The sequence below is a fragment of the Nymphalis io genome, chromosome Z (assembly GCF_905147045.1).
Source record: "Nymphalis io chromosome Z, ilAglIoxx1.1, whole genome shotgun sequence".
Taxonomy (NCBI): Eukaryota; Metazoa; Arthropoda; class Insecta; order Lepidoptera; family Nymphalidae; genus Nymphalis; species Nymphalis io.
This window is the reverse complement of record NC_065918.1, coordinates 55107-70652: the sequence shown is the minus strand read 5'-3', so window position 1 is coordinate 70652 and position 15546 is coordinate 55107. Positions and strand designations below refer to the sequence as shown.

At 36.8% G+C, this 15546-nt stretch overlaps 1 protein-coding gene across 1 annotated transcript; it reads left to right on the top strand.

The window, feature by feature from the left end:
* Positions 1-298: 298 nt before the first annotated feature.
* LOC126780335 (uncharacterized) lies at positions 299-15005 on the top strand. Its single transcript, XM_050504717.1, has 20 exons — positions 299-611; positions 4835-4983; positions 5244-5430; positions 5757-5999; positions 6237-6365; positions 6483-6612; positions 6698-6837; positions 7527-7681; positions 7816-8000; positions 8110-8273; positions 8658-8883; positions 8987-9098; positions 9681-9797; positions 9861-9972; positions 12086-12216; positions 13290-13397; positions 13676-13806; positions 13906-13966; positions 14046-14237; positions 14922-15005. The coding sequence occupies exons 1-20, from the start codon at positions 299-301 to the stop codon at positions 15003-15005; spliced, it is 3069 nt and encodes a 1022-aa protein (XP_050360674.1).
* Positions 15006-15546: the final 541 nt, after the last annotated feature.

Here is a 15546-nt window from a genome sequence, read left to right as displayed (position 1 = left end):
AATTTTCTTACAAGTCATTGGCACAAATAAATGTTGTTCAAACTATTTAAAAAAAATTACTTCACCGACAAACTTGACGGCTGACATGCCGTGACTGCACGTCGCTATTAAATCGTGCTCTGATATTTAAGAATTCATATATTTCATTTATTTACAATTTGATTTTAGTAGTTTGGGTAACCGATGCTAATCATTTATTCAACATATAGCCAACGACAAAAATAAATTACACTAGTGTCCATATTTTTTTAAATTATCAAACTTGAAATTTTTTTGGTTTTGAAGCAAAAACTTATTAATGGATGAAAAAAGATCAATACATACGTCTTCTAAACTTGGAGAAGATAAGCTTGTCACGAGAGAACCTTCGAAAAATGCAAAAGGAGACAGCGAAGATCCCATTGGCTCATCTCGTCCTCACATTTTCAAACGGGAAAAATATAAAATTGGATACAAGCAAATAACGAGTGATCAGTACTTCGGTAAATCAGAATCAATTTCGGAATCCTCTGATACATTTCATTGCTTCCACGGCTCGCGGGGGAAGCTTCACACGAAAGAGGGTATTCTTAAACGAAACTTGACAAAGGAGTTGGATCCTATTCAAATTCGTGAGTCCTAAAGTTGTTAAAACTACTCTCTCCTATTCCATTATAAGCTGGAGTGAATTTTGAATTATTCCTTTGACGTGAGATTATAAAGTTCACGCTACTTACGATTAGTTAGTAACTTTTATTTTTGATAAAAAATTACATAAATTACATAAATAAAATTGAAGCGTCTGTCTGTGATTTCACAGTCATTGTATTTTATAATGTTCGTCTGCCTCGTTGGTCTAGTGGCTTAATGTAAGGCCACAGACCCGGTCCTGGGTTCAATTACCAGGTCGGGCCAATAAAAAGTTATTGGGTTTTTCAGTCAGAAACTTCTCAGTAACAGTCCGGGGTCTGGAAGTTGGAAGTGTGTTCACTCCCATGCTTCGGAAAGCACGTAAAGCCGTTGGTCCTGCGCCTGAACTCTTTCCGGTCTTAATGGATAGCCGTCCCATCGCATTATGAGAGTTAGGGAATAGAGAGTGCACCTGTGTTTGCGCACACACTTGTGCACTATAATATCTCATAAATCTTTCAATCAAATATTTTCTTTGGTAGTACTACTTATTTATTTCATTGTTATTATTTTATAAAAATCGGTTGAATCTATCGAGAGTCATGACAACTTCAATGTCACATATTCTTTTACCGCAATTTTAAGTTGGTAAGTAATTTTGATCACTAAAAACTAGTGTTAGATTTTCGAAACATCCCGGGAGGATAAGATAAATTTAAAAAGCGTAAAGCTACTTTAGTTAATATTGTTAGTTTTATAATTCTTTATAATTCCATATAAAAATAAATAAAACGCCGTTGAATCGGTTGGGCGCACCACTAATCGCAGCTATTGAATTAAAAAAACGTTACCTTTGTCGAAGTATTGTATTTAGTACAATGTATTTAAAATAACTTAAAACTTTCCAATGCCATCTGCAACTTCTACTCACTTCTTATCAAGGATACGAGTATGTATGCCGCGTGAAACACGTACAACACTTAAAATCAAATCATCAGGTCCTTCTATTGGAATTGAAAATCCACTTTCCTTAACCTACATTGCCATAATATGAGCGCCATATTTTTATTAGATTTCTCGCGTGCTACTATCTTGACCCGCAAACCTTTCTATTGTTAGATGTATAAGTTACAGTCGTTGAATGCCGTCCATGAAATTACTTAACTACTAACTTAAGTACCATTCGAAGCAAAATTAAAAAAAAACGCTTGAAGCAGCTGTAATAATTGCTATGTATTATTTAAAAATACGAATCACAATTCTTAATATAAAGAAAAGTAAGTGTAGATTTTTAATACAACTATAATTTTTAGAATACGAAACAAATTAATCATAGCAAATTAAAAAAAATCGTTACTTTTTGAAAAATATACATTTTTCACGAAAGTAGTAGTAGTAGTAGTACCTTTACTGCCATCTAGGTGCTTGAGCTGGGATCAAACCGCTATAGTTTTGTCTTCGGCGTTTTGTATTTTGTTCTGTGTAAAGAGCGGTCGGTATTGTCAGAGTTTAACGCGGTTGTCTTCTATGTTCTCCTTAATGACCACATGGACTCAATGAGTAGGACAATAAACTCACGTAATATGTGCGGTATTCCGAAATTAAAAATCAATAATATCTCTCACTGAAATCCTTCGCAGAAATTCTTTTCTAATCTTTAACCAAATGGCCCAAACTTTAACTCGATACTCAAACTAATGTACGAATATATAACTCCTATCGATTCGGCATCAGACATCATAACCAATATTTAAGTGTTGAATAGAGAATCTCTTTCTTTTGGTTTCGTCGGTCTAATAGAATTATTCCATTCTAATTTTGATAAACGAATTAATAAATACTACAGGCACTTATACGGGTACTATATTACAAGTGCATTTTAATTCAAAATAATTACGTAAAAACATATCATATTTACAATGAAAAATAAATATGAACATAATTTTTTACCAACCAAGGAGTAAGTAACAGCCTATGAATGTCCCACAGCTGGGCTAACGCCTCCTCTCCCGTTTTAAGCTTGTTCTACCATGCTGCTCCAGTGCGGGTTTATGGCGGGAAGCCCGAATTATTATTGTTCTTGAATGCATTTTATTTTACGTACTTCGTTGCTGTATATTATTACTAGCTGTTGCTTGCGGCTTCACTCGCGCGTAATTATAAGTAAAGGATAATGATTGTATGGAAGTTTGAGATTTGAAAGTAAGTAGCATGATGTGTCATTCGGGTTAGAAAAAATATATTACAGCGTTTCTTTTTAAATTTCAGTGAACACCTACCTAGCACCTCTTACTAACGAAGTTTGGAACGAATTACTAAGTTACTAGCAGATGAGATCTTCTAGTAACTTAGTAATTCGTTCGCTCGAGCTCTCGAGCATACAACATTAAAATTGTCCATGTGAGAACAGTCCTCACTTAAATAAATGCCAACCATGTACAAGGACTGGCCTTGGGAGTTATTGATTGTCATGACGAAGCACACTTTAAGAGGGAACTATATTCTTTAAAATTCGAAAACATATTCGACAAAATATTTATAGGTATTGGAATAAAAACTACCTCTCCTCGAACATATCCTAAAATAAAAGATATCTAAAATGTTGGGGTAATGCTTCGAGACTACCGATTAAGTGGTTCACCTTGCACTTTGAAAGTGAAGAATTCATTTGCCAAAATTAATTATACTGTTTAATACGGCCCATGAAATGTGTTCAGGATGTCGATTCATTATCATTACCAAACTTTCACGCGGCCCAAATAAGCTGGAGGCAGCTCTTTACCAGCACTACAGTACATACTGGTGGTAGGGCTTTGTGCAAGCTCGTCTGGGTAGGTACCACCCACTCATCAGATATTCTACCGCAAAACAGCAATACTTGATATTGTTGTGTTCCGGTTTGAAGGGTGAGTGAGCCAGTGTAATTACAGGCACAAGGGACATAAAATCTTAGTTCCCAAGGTTGGTGGCGCATTGGCTATAAGCGATGGTTGACATTTCTTACAATGCCAATGTCTAAGGGCGTTTGGTGACCACTTACCATCAGGTGGCCCATATGCTCGTCCACCTTCCTATTCTATAAAAAAAAAAATACCTGATGCCTCTTTATTGCGTTAGCTTTTTATTTACAAATAAAACGTATTTGTTGCGCTTTCCTAAGGATTATTGAATATTGATATTAATGCATTGCGTAATTTGCACATCACTATAAAATCCTTCCTTAGTGGATGTTTACATCATAGAGTGCTTTAACTTTCAAAATTTCTTATTTTTAATTTCCGTGCGTTGATAAATCATTCAGGACAAGTAAATAAATATATTAAGCAATGTGTAAAAGAAACCCTGTCCGATCCGAAAGAGGCATATATGTATATTATAGAAATTACAAAAATAATATTAACCGGGTTTTGTGGGATCCTTACCCACTAAAACTACTGCGATAGCCGTCATCGGCACGGATCGGAAAGGATGCGAGATCGTGTTGATATAACGCATCCGCGGCCCCTCCCGTGCTGTGCTCTGTTTGTGGTCCAGCGGAGCTCACCTTAGGGAGCGAAGGTAATCTCCCCCCTCATACTTCTTGCTAGTGCGTACGGTAGCGCGAGGCCATCCCGGCTGCCGGCCTCCTCAGGCCCGTCTTAAACAGGCCACGCGAGGACCCCACCTCACGCTATTCCGGGGTTACGCCCTATCTTTTAAGCCTCGGGCGTCGGTTCTGTGGGAGGGCCGAAATGACGCCGACGTCGTCTCGGTCATTTAATTAATTTTAATTTTATTTTATTGGGGGTAATTTTTTTACTTAGTTTTTAAAAAAATGATTATATAAATACAACCGACTCGCGATACAACATATCTCAGGTCGGACAGGACATACTATATGGAAGATGTTAGTTAGTTATAAAATTATATTTATATAATTAACGAAACTTTGTTTTCATTATATCATATTGTTTGTATTATTATATCATTTTGTAATTATCTTGAATTATAGATTATTTTAATGACCATCAATTTGCTTACTACCGATCTGCCTTGCGGGCACTGACGGGCATTTTGTTTATAGTTTGTACTATTTCATTACCTGTATTGCATAAGAGAAGAGATATAAGTAAAATTTTGTAAATTTTGTAATTCTTTACTCAGGAACTTCCAAAAAACCTCCGTAATCATTTAATATATAACGTGGTATAACGCAAACCCTTAAAAATAACTGTAATTGTCTCAGCTAGCAAATGGAGTGATAAATGTCGGCCTACCAGCGGATGGGAGGTGGCGGCAACCCTAGAGTTCATGACTACAGAACCAATGGCACAGCAAACTGACAGAATAGAAGCTTACATCCGTGATTTCTCAAAAATATCTCGTCATGGATATGTATCCTTTAATTAAGATTAACAATTCAAGCAACTTCGTGTAACTTTAACTTAGAAATATGTCTGTAATTTATAACCCATGACTTAGTCTTAAAGGCAATCATCAATACAGTGCATTGTTGTATTTCGACTGCAAGGGTGAGTGAGCCATTACAGGCACATGAAATACGTAACATGGTGCGCCGCTTGCCCGAATCTGTCCTCCCTGTTAGCCGTCTGTTACAATTATAACAAACTCGTTAAAACCTATATATGTATCAGAAAATTGAAGTTCTAAAAAGTTTGTGTGTTGTCATGGAATACCTAGTGGAGAATTTAGGCAAAAAGCCTAATTTACGAGAAGGGACTGTCCTTCTCTTGAAGAATTTGGATAAACCAATTTTGTTAACCGTTGCCTCTGACGTCGTTTCACAATTTGACGAACTCACAAGATATATCGGATTTCTGAGTAGGTTCTATAAGACATTATTACCTTTTCTAATCATTCGTATATATTGTCAGTTTCATTTGATTTATTATTACAGTTCAAGTTATTACGACAGCTTAATCGGAGAGAAATTCTCGATCCGGTCGTTAATCAGGCAAAACTATAACAGACAAAGAAAACATAATACAGAACATTTGTAGGCTTTGTAAAAACACAATATTACAAGTTGTAACTAGTATTAGTAAAATGTTTATATTATGATACCAATAAAAATGGAATACGAATTTGTGTACTCGATCAAAATAAATAAGAGGCTGGTACGGTGGTTTATCGTAAAACGTCTCTAGGTTACCTTCTCATTCGGATGGAGGAAGACGAGTTGTTCGACTATGTAGCACGCGGTTTGCTATGGCAACTATCAGCCAAAGATGCGGACCGCGGTGCAGGCGCGGTGCCGCTGCAGGTGGTGCTCCACGCCGCAAGTCCGGCACTGCACACTGCGGTGCGCATGCTGGCCCTTTCTTCGTCTCATCGATTCCCCGTCTTCCTGCAAATTACTTTGTTTATGGCCTGTGACTCCGCCGCTTATTGTAAATATAGCATAATTCTTGTATGAATAAAAGTAGTTCAATCAAGTATCAAGACCATTTGCAATAAGTAACTATATCTTCTTATTTAAAACAGGAATTAAATACTCCGTTACTGTTATTGTTTCGAAAATGACGGAAGAATTCAAAATAACAGATCAACATTGCCATGGATTTTCTTCATTTTTTTTATTTAAATAACTATAAGACAACGTGGAGTAAAAGTAATAACACTTATAGGTATTGAAATGATCAAAGAAAATGTAATTGAGAACATATTTTACCGATTCAATCCTTACTTCCCTGAGGACGAGTTGCCTGCTTACGAAAACAACCCGGCTGACCCGCAGGACTACAACGTCAAACTAGGTACTGCTATGGAGGCACGCAGTTTTAATTTATGAACATAACTATTTTTGTTAATTTCATTTCTTTTCTTTGATTTGAAAAAACCTTACTGTTTTAAAATTTATTTCCATTTACCAGGAGACAGCAGCATTAACCTGTCAACGACAATGACTTTGCTTCTCGTACTTGTACAAGCTCTAAAAAACTATTTAGCTGAAAATGTTACCTGTCATTCTCTACTTCCGTCTCCAGATTACTACTCTCAAAGGTTAGTTATAAATTCACGTGGCCATTTCATTTAATTATAAATAAGTACCTACTTATGGAATTTACTTTTTTAATGTTTGTAATAGATGCTTTATTTGGGCGTATCGCTTCGAATGTCGCGCTCGGGAACATCAACACGAGAGAAGCACACTGACCGTTATCACGCATGCGCTCCTCCACTGCTTTGGTGACCGGCTGATGGCTTTCTCTTCTTTATTAATGCCAGGTAAACACATATTTTAATAAAAAAATATTAATTACGACCTCCTAAAAGTTCTTAAACTATTAGGGCACAGCAGTTAGAGATGTTATTGAAATAGCAGATAGTAGTTAAGTTAAAATATTAAATAATTAATATAATTTAAACATCGACGTCACTGGGTCGCAGGAAGAGACGGCATACTCACGTATAAAATGGACGCAGGTACTTATAGCGAAGCGGTAGATGTAGGCGAACCAGACAGAGTGGTCGGCATTACCTGGTGGCGATAGTCGGATGAGACCTCTCGCCGCCGAGCGTAATTCACGCCGTGCTCGAGTTCTGGATAGAGATATATGGTCTGTTTCTACGAGTATCATGTCGCGGAAGGAGGCCACGGAGTAGGCGCTTGAGGACACCTTTGCTGATCCGCTCCGCTGGAGAAGAACCGTGAGAAGGCGTTGACTCTATGCGCACCTTCTCCCTGGTTATTGAGGTGGTACGGTAAAGAAAGACCCCGGGAACCCCTAGTGTAGCCCCTAGCATAGGGAAAGCATTAACGAAGAGACGGAGTGGGAACCGCTGGTTTTGTGGCTATTCCAGAGCAATAAGCGCCGGCGAGTCCCATAAATCTTTAAACCATCATTGTTTCATAGTGTCAGTTCAGTAGTTTCTACTTAAATCCGAAAATTTGTAAACTTTACTTTTATTTTTAGATGTAATGACATTGTCCGTGCTTACTGAGGTTCCTCGCAGACGAGATTGGACTCGGACAGTCAACTTCAACACTACCCAAGCAGATCTTCTCTTCAAAAAAGTTTTGATTTACTTATCTGTGGAATTCCTTAAAACTATACCAGTTAATAGCTTTGTGAGTTTTTTTGTATATAATTCTTTTGTCGCTTTAATTGATCATTACTGCTAGGCTTAACGTGTGTAGTTGCTATGGTTAACCTAGAATACACTAAATTGATGAGTTAACTTACACGGCGGCTTGTATTATAGATGGTGGAGTCTCAGAACTGGCTATTGGGTGTAATGTTTTTGCTAGATCCCGGTCTGAGTCCACTTAGAGCTCACTGGTCACCGGCTCTTTTTTCCGATCTCCGAAAGACGGCGTTGCAGGCTTTGGTCAGTACACTGCCCGTCGTGCCGCCAAGATTAGTTCGAGAATACGCAATAATAAGAAGGTACAGTTGCACGCACTTATACTTCTAAACTTCGAATGTTCTTAAAGTTGTTAAAAATGCTGATAATACTCCATTATAAAATAGTTGTTCCTATACTCTGAAATTCTAGGATATTGTGGTATATTGAATGGTATTCGGAGAGCCCTTACGAACTCCCGACGCTGTATTGGTGCGTGCGTCTGCTGCAAGTGGCTACCCATGATCGCCACATTGCTTCGAGACGAGACTCCGTGAGAGACTTGTTTAACACTCACGGAATCATAATACTGACGCGTAAGATATCTTTTGATATATAAGTTAAACACACCTTACCATGAGTATGTTTATAAGTACAATATGTGTACCTTGGTACATAGGTAATTTCATATGAGTTAGTGGTGTGTACTTAGTGTTTTAATTCACTTTCGATTTATTATTTTAAATTAACTGAAACTGTATGAAACTGTCGAATCTAAATTATTAATTCGTTATATTTTTTCGTTTTGTTTTATGTTATTTGTTACATAAAACTATAACTAAAATAAATAAAACATTTAAAAAATATATGTGAAGTACTTATATATAAGATACAATATTTTAATTATTTAAGTAGATGATAAATCCGATGCGACGAATGAAATGTCTAACGCATAAAATTTCTAGAATTTTCTGCTCTAGACCTGTGTTACACGCTGCTGAAGCAGAGATGTCCGCCGGTGGAAAAGAGTCAAGTCATTATCGCGCTCTGTCTCCGCGTTCTCACGAGCGCTGTGGAAGCCGACACGCGAGTCAGCTGTTGTGTATATCCGCGGCTCAGCTGGCCCGCCTCCGTCTGTACGCTAGCCAGCAGGATGCTGAACGTCGTTATTTTCTCGCTCAACAAGCATCTAATTATTTCAGATAGGTTTGTGTTCAGAGTCGATGAACCAAGATGACAAACGAGCATAATTAAGATCGCATTAGAAGAAACAGAAGTAATATTAATGTCGTCAAAATGTTCTATTTAGGTGGCTGATATCTTTGTTAAACTTTATCTGGGAGGCAATCGTTTGGCAAAAAGAACACAGAGCACGTTTCATCATAAACAACGGTGTTTATAATCTTTTGGATATCATAACGGTATGTAATCGCTCACACATTATATTATAATCGTCTTAAAGAAAGCGGACTATCATGTAATTTGAAGATGTAGATCTCTGTCGCTCGAGGGCTTCTATCAGAGTAGGAGGAGGAGCAGTAATAAGCAACAAATAAAAGACAACACGAACAATTCTAAACAGTAAATAGGGACTTCCTTCTTGATGTATTTAATTCAATAAGACATACTCGTAATACTTGCCGCAAGCACTCTTAATTTTTCATCATAAATTCAATATAAACAAGCACGCTTACATGCAATATAAGTGTAAATGCTAAAATTTTACTAATTTTTAACGTTTGCATGCATATATCAAGCTTTATATAATTCACTCTCTCATCATAAATAAAGAATTTATACGTTTCTCTAAAACGTAAAATATATTTGTAAAAAAATTTGTCGGTTGAACGCTTGATGTAGCTTATATTTTTTATGGAATTAAAAAAAATATGTACTAATTATGCGTACATTGTTACGAACTGTTAAGAAGTGCACTTAATGTTGATGCAATCTGATGGTCGAGTTTATTATAATTATTTATGTAAACAAGAATCCTGATAAAGGTTAGCAAAGCTTCGGTCCAGTGCCTCGCCCTGGCGGTGCTATGCGACGTCGTGCGCAGCGGAGACGCGGTTGCTCAACTGGTGACCTGGCGGCCTAGTCTGGTGATCTTAAATTCTGTAACATTCTTGCCCTTAACGAAAAAAATCGTTGTATTGATCTATAATTGAAAATCATTTTAGTATCCGTGTATGGTGAAGCGAGGATCTTCAATAGCGGCTCTTATGGCGGCCGTGTTCAGGGACGAGTGTCAGTCCGATGGAATACCACTTGACGAACACGGTGTTATAAAAAGTAACCTGAAATACTGAGCATCAATACATCAATTTGAATAAGGCCTCTGCCTCGAATCTCGCGGGCAGCGGGGCGGCGGCGGCGGCGGCGCGGGAGCGGCAGGATCTTACGCGTATAATCAAATGGACCGACCCTCGAATACAGCGGTGCAGGAGCGGCGCGGGGGCGGGCAACGAGCGGTGCACTCCAGTCAAGCGGTGACCGCCCGCGTTGCGCGTCTGCATTGTAGGTATAGTGTTGTACATTTTTTTTGTGACGTATCAAAATGTCTTCGGACGTGCAAGAGCTAATTATTTCGGCAATCTTTGAGAGGACACCCATATGGAACAGCAAAGATGTGAACCATAAAAATAGAAGAATAATTAACCAATTATTAGTCGTAGAATTTGTCGGGATTTTGTCTCTGTTCTTCATAATTTCGATAAAACTCGCCATTTATTTTCCTTGCCCTATAGTAGGGATCCACTTCTTCTTTTGCCCACAATAAATCGAGCGTTAGGAATAAATTTGAATCAAAAAGATGTCGCCGTTTTTCAGACATTTCGTTCACGAATAAAAACAAATATCTCGACAACACAACCACGAACACAACACTACACCGCTATAGTGCCGCGCGATCTGCCCGCTAGTTTGGAGAACAGGTATGCGTTGCCCGCCCCGCTGCCGCGCCGCCGCCGCCGCCGCCCCGCTGCCCGCAAAATTCGAGGCAGAGGCCTAATAAGTGAACGTTAAGGAAACAGTAAAACAAATTTTTATTCCGTCGTTCGTTATCGTTTCGATTTCGCTCTTTTTACTTCATATTACTTACCAAATGCCGGAAACATTTTATCTAGAAAATTTTTCGATTTTTTCACCCTTTGTTGCATTTTGACGAGCCGGTTGGCGTGGTTGGTAGATACTTGCCTATTCACGCCGAAGGTTGTGGGTTCGATTTCCACCCAGGACAGACATTTGTGTGCATGAACATGACTGTTTGTTTTGAGTCTGGGTGTAATTTTCTATGTAAGTATGTATTTACAAAAGAAAAGTAGTATATGTAACACTACCTATACTACTTCACACATCAGTTGTCTGGTTTCCATAGCACAAGCTCTATACAAGCTTAATTTGGAATCAGATGGCCGTGTGTGAAAAATGTCCCAGGATATTATAAAAAGGATATTATTATAATCCATAATCGTCTTTGATGCTCTACTTTGAACCATTTATTTTGATTTTATTTTGGTATGTGCTCAACAACGCTTTTGATTTTGTTCTGGTTTTTTTATTCATCAAACATAAACCATTTTTGAATTTAATGCAAAAGTGGATAAAAATACGGGTTCTTGACGCTTATTTTTATTTTTAGTAAGGTTCACCGAAGTGTTAGTTTACGATCGAAAAGTTTTTCGGCTAATTCATAAGATTTAAAAGAATTAACACATGTATCTAAGTCACAATCATAACACGTCAAGACCAATCAACTAATAAAACAAGGAGAAGTAAGCGTACTTCGAAAGCAATAAAATTCCATACACCGGTATAAATATCATCAAATATCAAATGTAAATATTGTTAGGAAAATCCAAATCCAAAGGGGCGTGGCGTAACGGTTCGACTTGATCACGTAATAGTCATCGTGGTGGAGACGGGGCCTGCGAGCGACGAGCTTATCGGCCGGCAAAGCTGGCTGGTTACTCACTTTTGCTTGAGCTCTCGGTTGTGGCTCATAAATAATATTTCAGTTGCTCAGTATTGATTCCTTTGTTCTATTTTTATGTGTAAATAGTACGTGTCGATATACGTTTACTTTATTTATCTTTAAAAAAAATGTAACCTGATTCCTAAAAATATATATTTCTAAAATTACCGCAAAAAATAACACGCTAAGTGATTGTAGGTCTATCAAATAAAAATTGCAAGTATATTATTCTCAGAAAAAAACATTAATAATCGATATAACTACTAAGATTACTAAGCGCGGATCCGAGGAACCAATATGTAAAAAAACACATTTTCTTAACAAACGAGACATATTTATAATTTTACAACACTAATGTATAGAAAGTGCATAATTATTTGTCACGAGGCGTTATAAGTTATGGTAATATTTATTTTTTGTTAATTTTCTTAGATTTGGATAGTCCCTTTCAATCGCCAGAATCACAGATGACAATATATAATCAGAATTGCCCAGAAATAAAAAGTCGACGCACGCCCGAGTGCGTGCCCGCGGCAACAACAGCTGGATCGCGGGTGTCTAAGGTTTGATGAAAATTGTTACGTAATGTACAAGTTACCCGTCCTGAAAGGTTTTATTTTATTAAAATAATTAGACTTTGTTTTGGGTAAAGTGGCAGCAAGAAGTAGAAAAAAATTACAACTCATCTTATCTAATTCAATTATAAATAAGGACTAAACAATTTAATGTAAACTTTATTAAACCCCAAAAGTAAGGAATAGGTAACCTTGAAAGTAAAAAGTAATGTATACATATATTAAAAACGAACCTGGTCGCTATCTGTAGATGGAAGATATATAAGTAAATCGATAATCGGGGGCCTTTATCAATGCAATAGAACCCAAAATAATGATTGTTAGAATACGAAACGCCAATGCTAATATGTATGGCAGGTCACTACTTCGGATAATCTGAACACCGCGATTCAGAAATTGACTTATTTAATTTGGCCTAATGGTCGGAACATATATTATAACAACAAAAATACTGACGTTTTTATAACTTTTCGATTGACTCGACCGATTTTGATAAAATAATGACTAAGCGAAACCTTGAAATACTTCTTATAATAAGTCAGCTATTTCAATTGTAATTTTTAGCCGTTTTAAAGATTAGCCCGGACCAAAAGTCACATGAACGAAAATCATTAACTTTAAAAGAGGCAGGCATATTTAAATCACAGACAAACACTTCAACTGTATTTATTTGTATAGATACCGATATATAATAAATATTACAATCTCGTAGGGATCGACCCAAACGATCTCACCACTTGGAACGAGTTAACCCAGCTTATTATAGGAGCGGCTCTCCGCATCTCAGCGATATTACACGATTTTCCCGACTTTAATTATTGGTGACCTTTTAGTATTATTGTCTTATAACATATCTACAACAATGCCGTCGTCAAGCCGCAAACTGCATTTAAACCTTCCCGGAAAAAATATTTGAGTAATGATGAAAACGGCATCGAAATCCAACGTGTAGCTAAGAAGACAAGTCAAACGAACAGACAGACTATATTTTAGACTATTTAGATATGTATTGATAGACATTAACGAATGACGAAACGATTGAACCAACGCAAATATTTTAGGTTTTTGCACTTTTACAACTATTATCTGAAGATTTAAAAAACAAAGTCGCTCTGGCGGACGAGGCTTACAACTTGTATAAAAATATACGACTCGAACCGGAAGACGAGGTGAGTCGATCTGTTTAACATTACGTCGAACGACATTGTAACATTAGTTTTAGTTTTATTGAACATCCATAATATTTATTTTTATTCATTTCGATGTTTGGCACTTTTACGAAATATATGGACTCATACAAACCTCGATGATATGGTGCTACGTGGTTTTTATTTTAAAATTAAAAATTTAACGAACGAAATGTGTTTCGTGAGAAAATGATAAGCTAATACTAATATAACATATTAATTTCTAATTTTTGTTTCTTTGCCAAAAACCCAATTTCCAGGTAATCCTAGTACTGTGCTCTCATTATCTAACGATTGAGCTTAACGAGACTTGGTCGGAAACGAAAGTAAAAATACCACGACTGTTGGTGCAAGATGAAGCTATTTTTAACGAGTTTCTAGAAATAAATGGGTATATAAATATATGTTTACTAATGAGGAGAACTAGCTTTTTCAATAATACATAAGGACTATAAGAATAAAAACAGTTTTAATTTGTTGGTCTGTACAGCGGCTGGGCACTGGACATAAGACGACAACAACAACAAGTTTTGGAAAATCGTCACAAAAGAGTAACCGTTATAAATCATAACTCATATAATGATAAGATTCGCATTTCAGGCTTTCCTTACTCCTGCTTTATTATTTCAGGAAATGGAAGATGAAAACTCCTTGTATGTCTTCCTACAGCGAGTGCAACTTAACGTAGCACTAGACGCTCTACGAGAAGTCCGCTGCGCGGCGAGAAGCGCTCGCACGCCCCACCTAGGTCCGCAAGGCGACGTCGCGCTCGAGGACGACGCCTCACTTATCCGCACCTACCGTCCACCACTCGATGACCAAGTTATAAAATTCTCTTTTAATTCTAATGCTTTAAATGAGAAAAGACGCTTTAAACATAAAAAGAATATTTAACAATGTTCAAAGAAGTCTCGTGGTTTGTTTACCGGGAATAATAACCATTGACTTAATACGATAGTGTCGCTAGAAAAAGCAAATTTTAAAAGAAGGTATCCTTCGAGTACTATAATTTGCCCTATTTTGAGGAATAAAGAAGGAAATATCTCAATTTGTGGACAATTACAAGTAGATTTTTTGTAAATAATAATTATGCACAGACGTAAAATTCAAAGCCAGCGTTCAACTATTTCTAGAACATTCGTTCGAACCCAAAGTAATATCGTTGAACTATATATATGCAGTTCGTCGAAAACCGCGTTTGAAGTTTTTATCGCCACAACGCAATCCGCAACACGAACTCTTTACTTTTTCGTTAGCGTTGGCATTGACTGCTTTTTATATGGAAATCCGATTTTTGTCTCTAGACGGGGCTGTTATCATGTCATACAAATTAAATTACCACATAATTTGTTAAATTTTTATACACTCAGTTTTTGGGTAAGCCCACAATAAACCGACTACACTTATTGTGTGTCGTGTGCTATTTTCCTTATTTCATTTCCGATCCTAGACGATGCTGAGTTTCAAATATTCATTGTGATATGACACGATTTTATTGTATTACAGAATGTTACCGGCCAGTGCGTGAAGTTGTACAGCATTCAACCAAAGAATGACTCGTCTGGGAAAAATATAGGTTCTCAGACATAACTACAGATATTAAATGTATAAATAACTTTCTTTCGTCTCATCCCTCTTTTTCTTGTTTTACGCACAGCTCCCGCATCTTGCACTTGTTGATGACATAAAGATCAATTACTTTATTTCCGCAAATTATCCCAGCGTTCAACTATATATTAGAATATTGCGCGTTACTCATATTTAAATATTAAGTGTATAGATTATATGATCGATTCTCAGATGTTTCTGCTCTCAGAGTGACGGATTACGGTAATATTTTCAACCATATATATATATGGTATATATATATATATATTATACCGACACAGATCCATACAGCCGACACAGAAATTTTGATAGTTGATGCATTTTATGATGTAAACATCGACTAAGAAAGGATTTTTGGAAATTACACCCCTAAAGGGGTAAAATAAGGGATGCACGGTTGTATTGTACCCGTCATTTTTAATGTTAAAAGCACGAAATTTTATATACAAGCTTCTAGTTGGAAATAAATAAATACGTACTTCAAGGTTTTTGAAAATGTACCCTCAATAGGTAAACCTATTGA

Excerpts from the sequence above, each read along its gene's own strand:
- LOC126780335 (XM_050504717.1), top strand. The coding sequence starts at position 299 with ATGGATGAAAAAAGATCAATACATACGTCTTCTAAACTTGGAGAAGAT. Across the intron at positions 13,398-13,675 it reads GACTCGAACCGGAAGACGAG|GTAATCCTAGTACTGTGCTC; the intron begins GTGAGTCGATCT and ends CCCAATTTCCAG. Across the intron at positions 13,807-13,905 it reads GAGTTTCTAGAAATAAATGG|CGGCTGGGCACTGGACATAA; the intron begins GTATATAAATAT and ends TGGTCTGTACAG.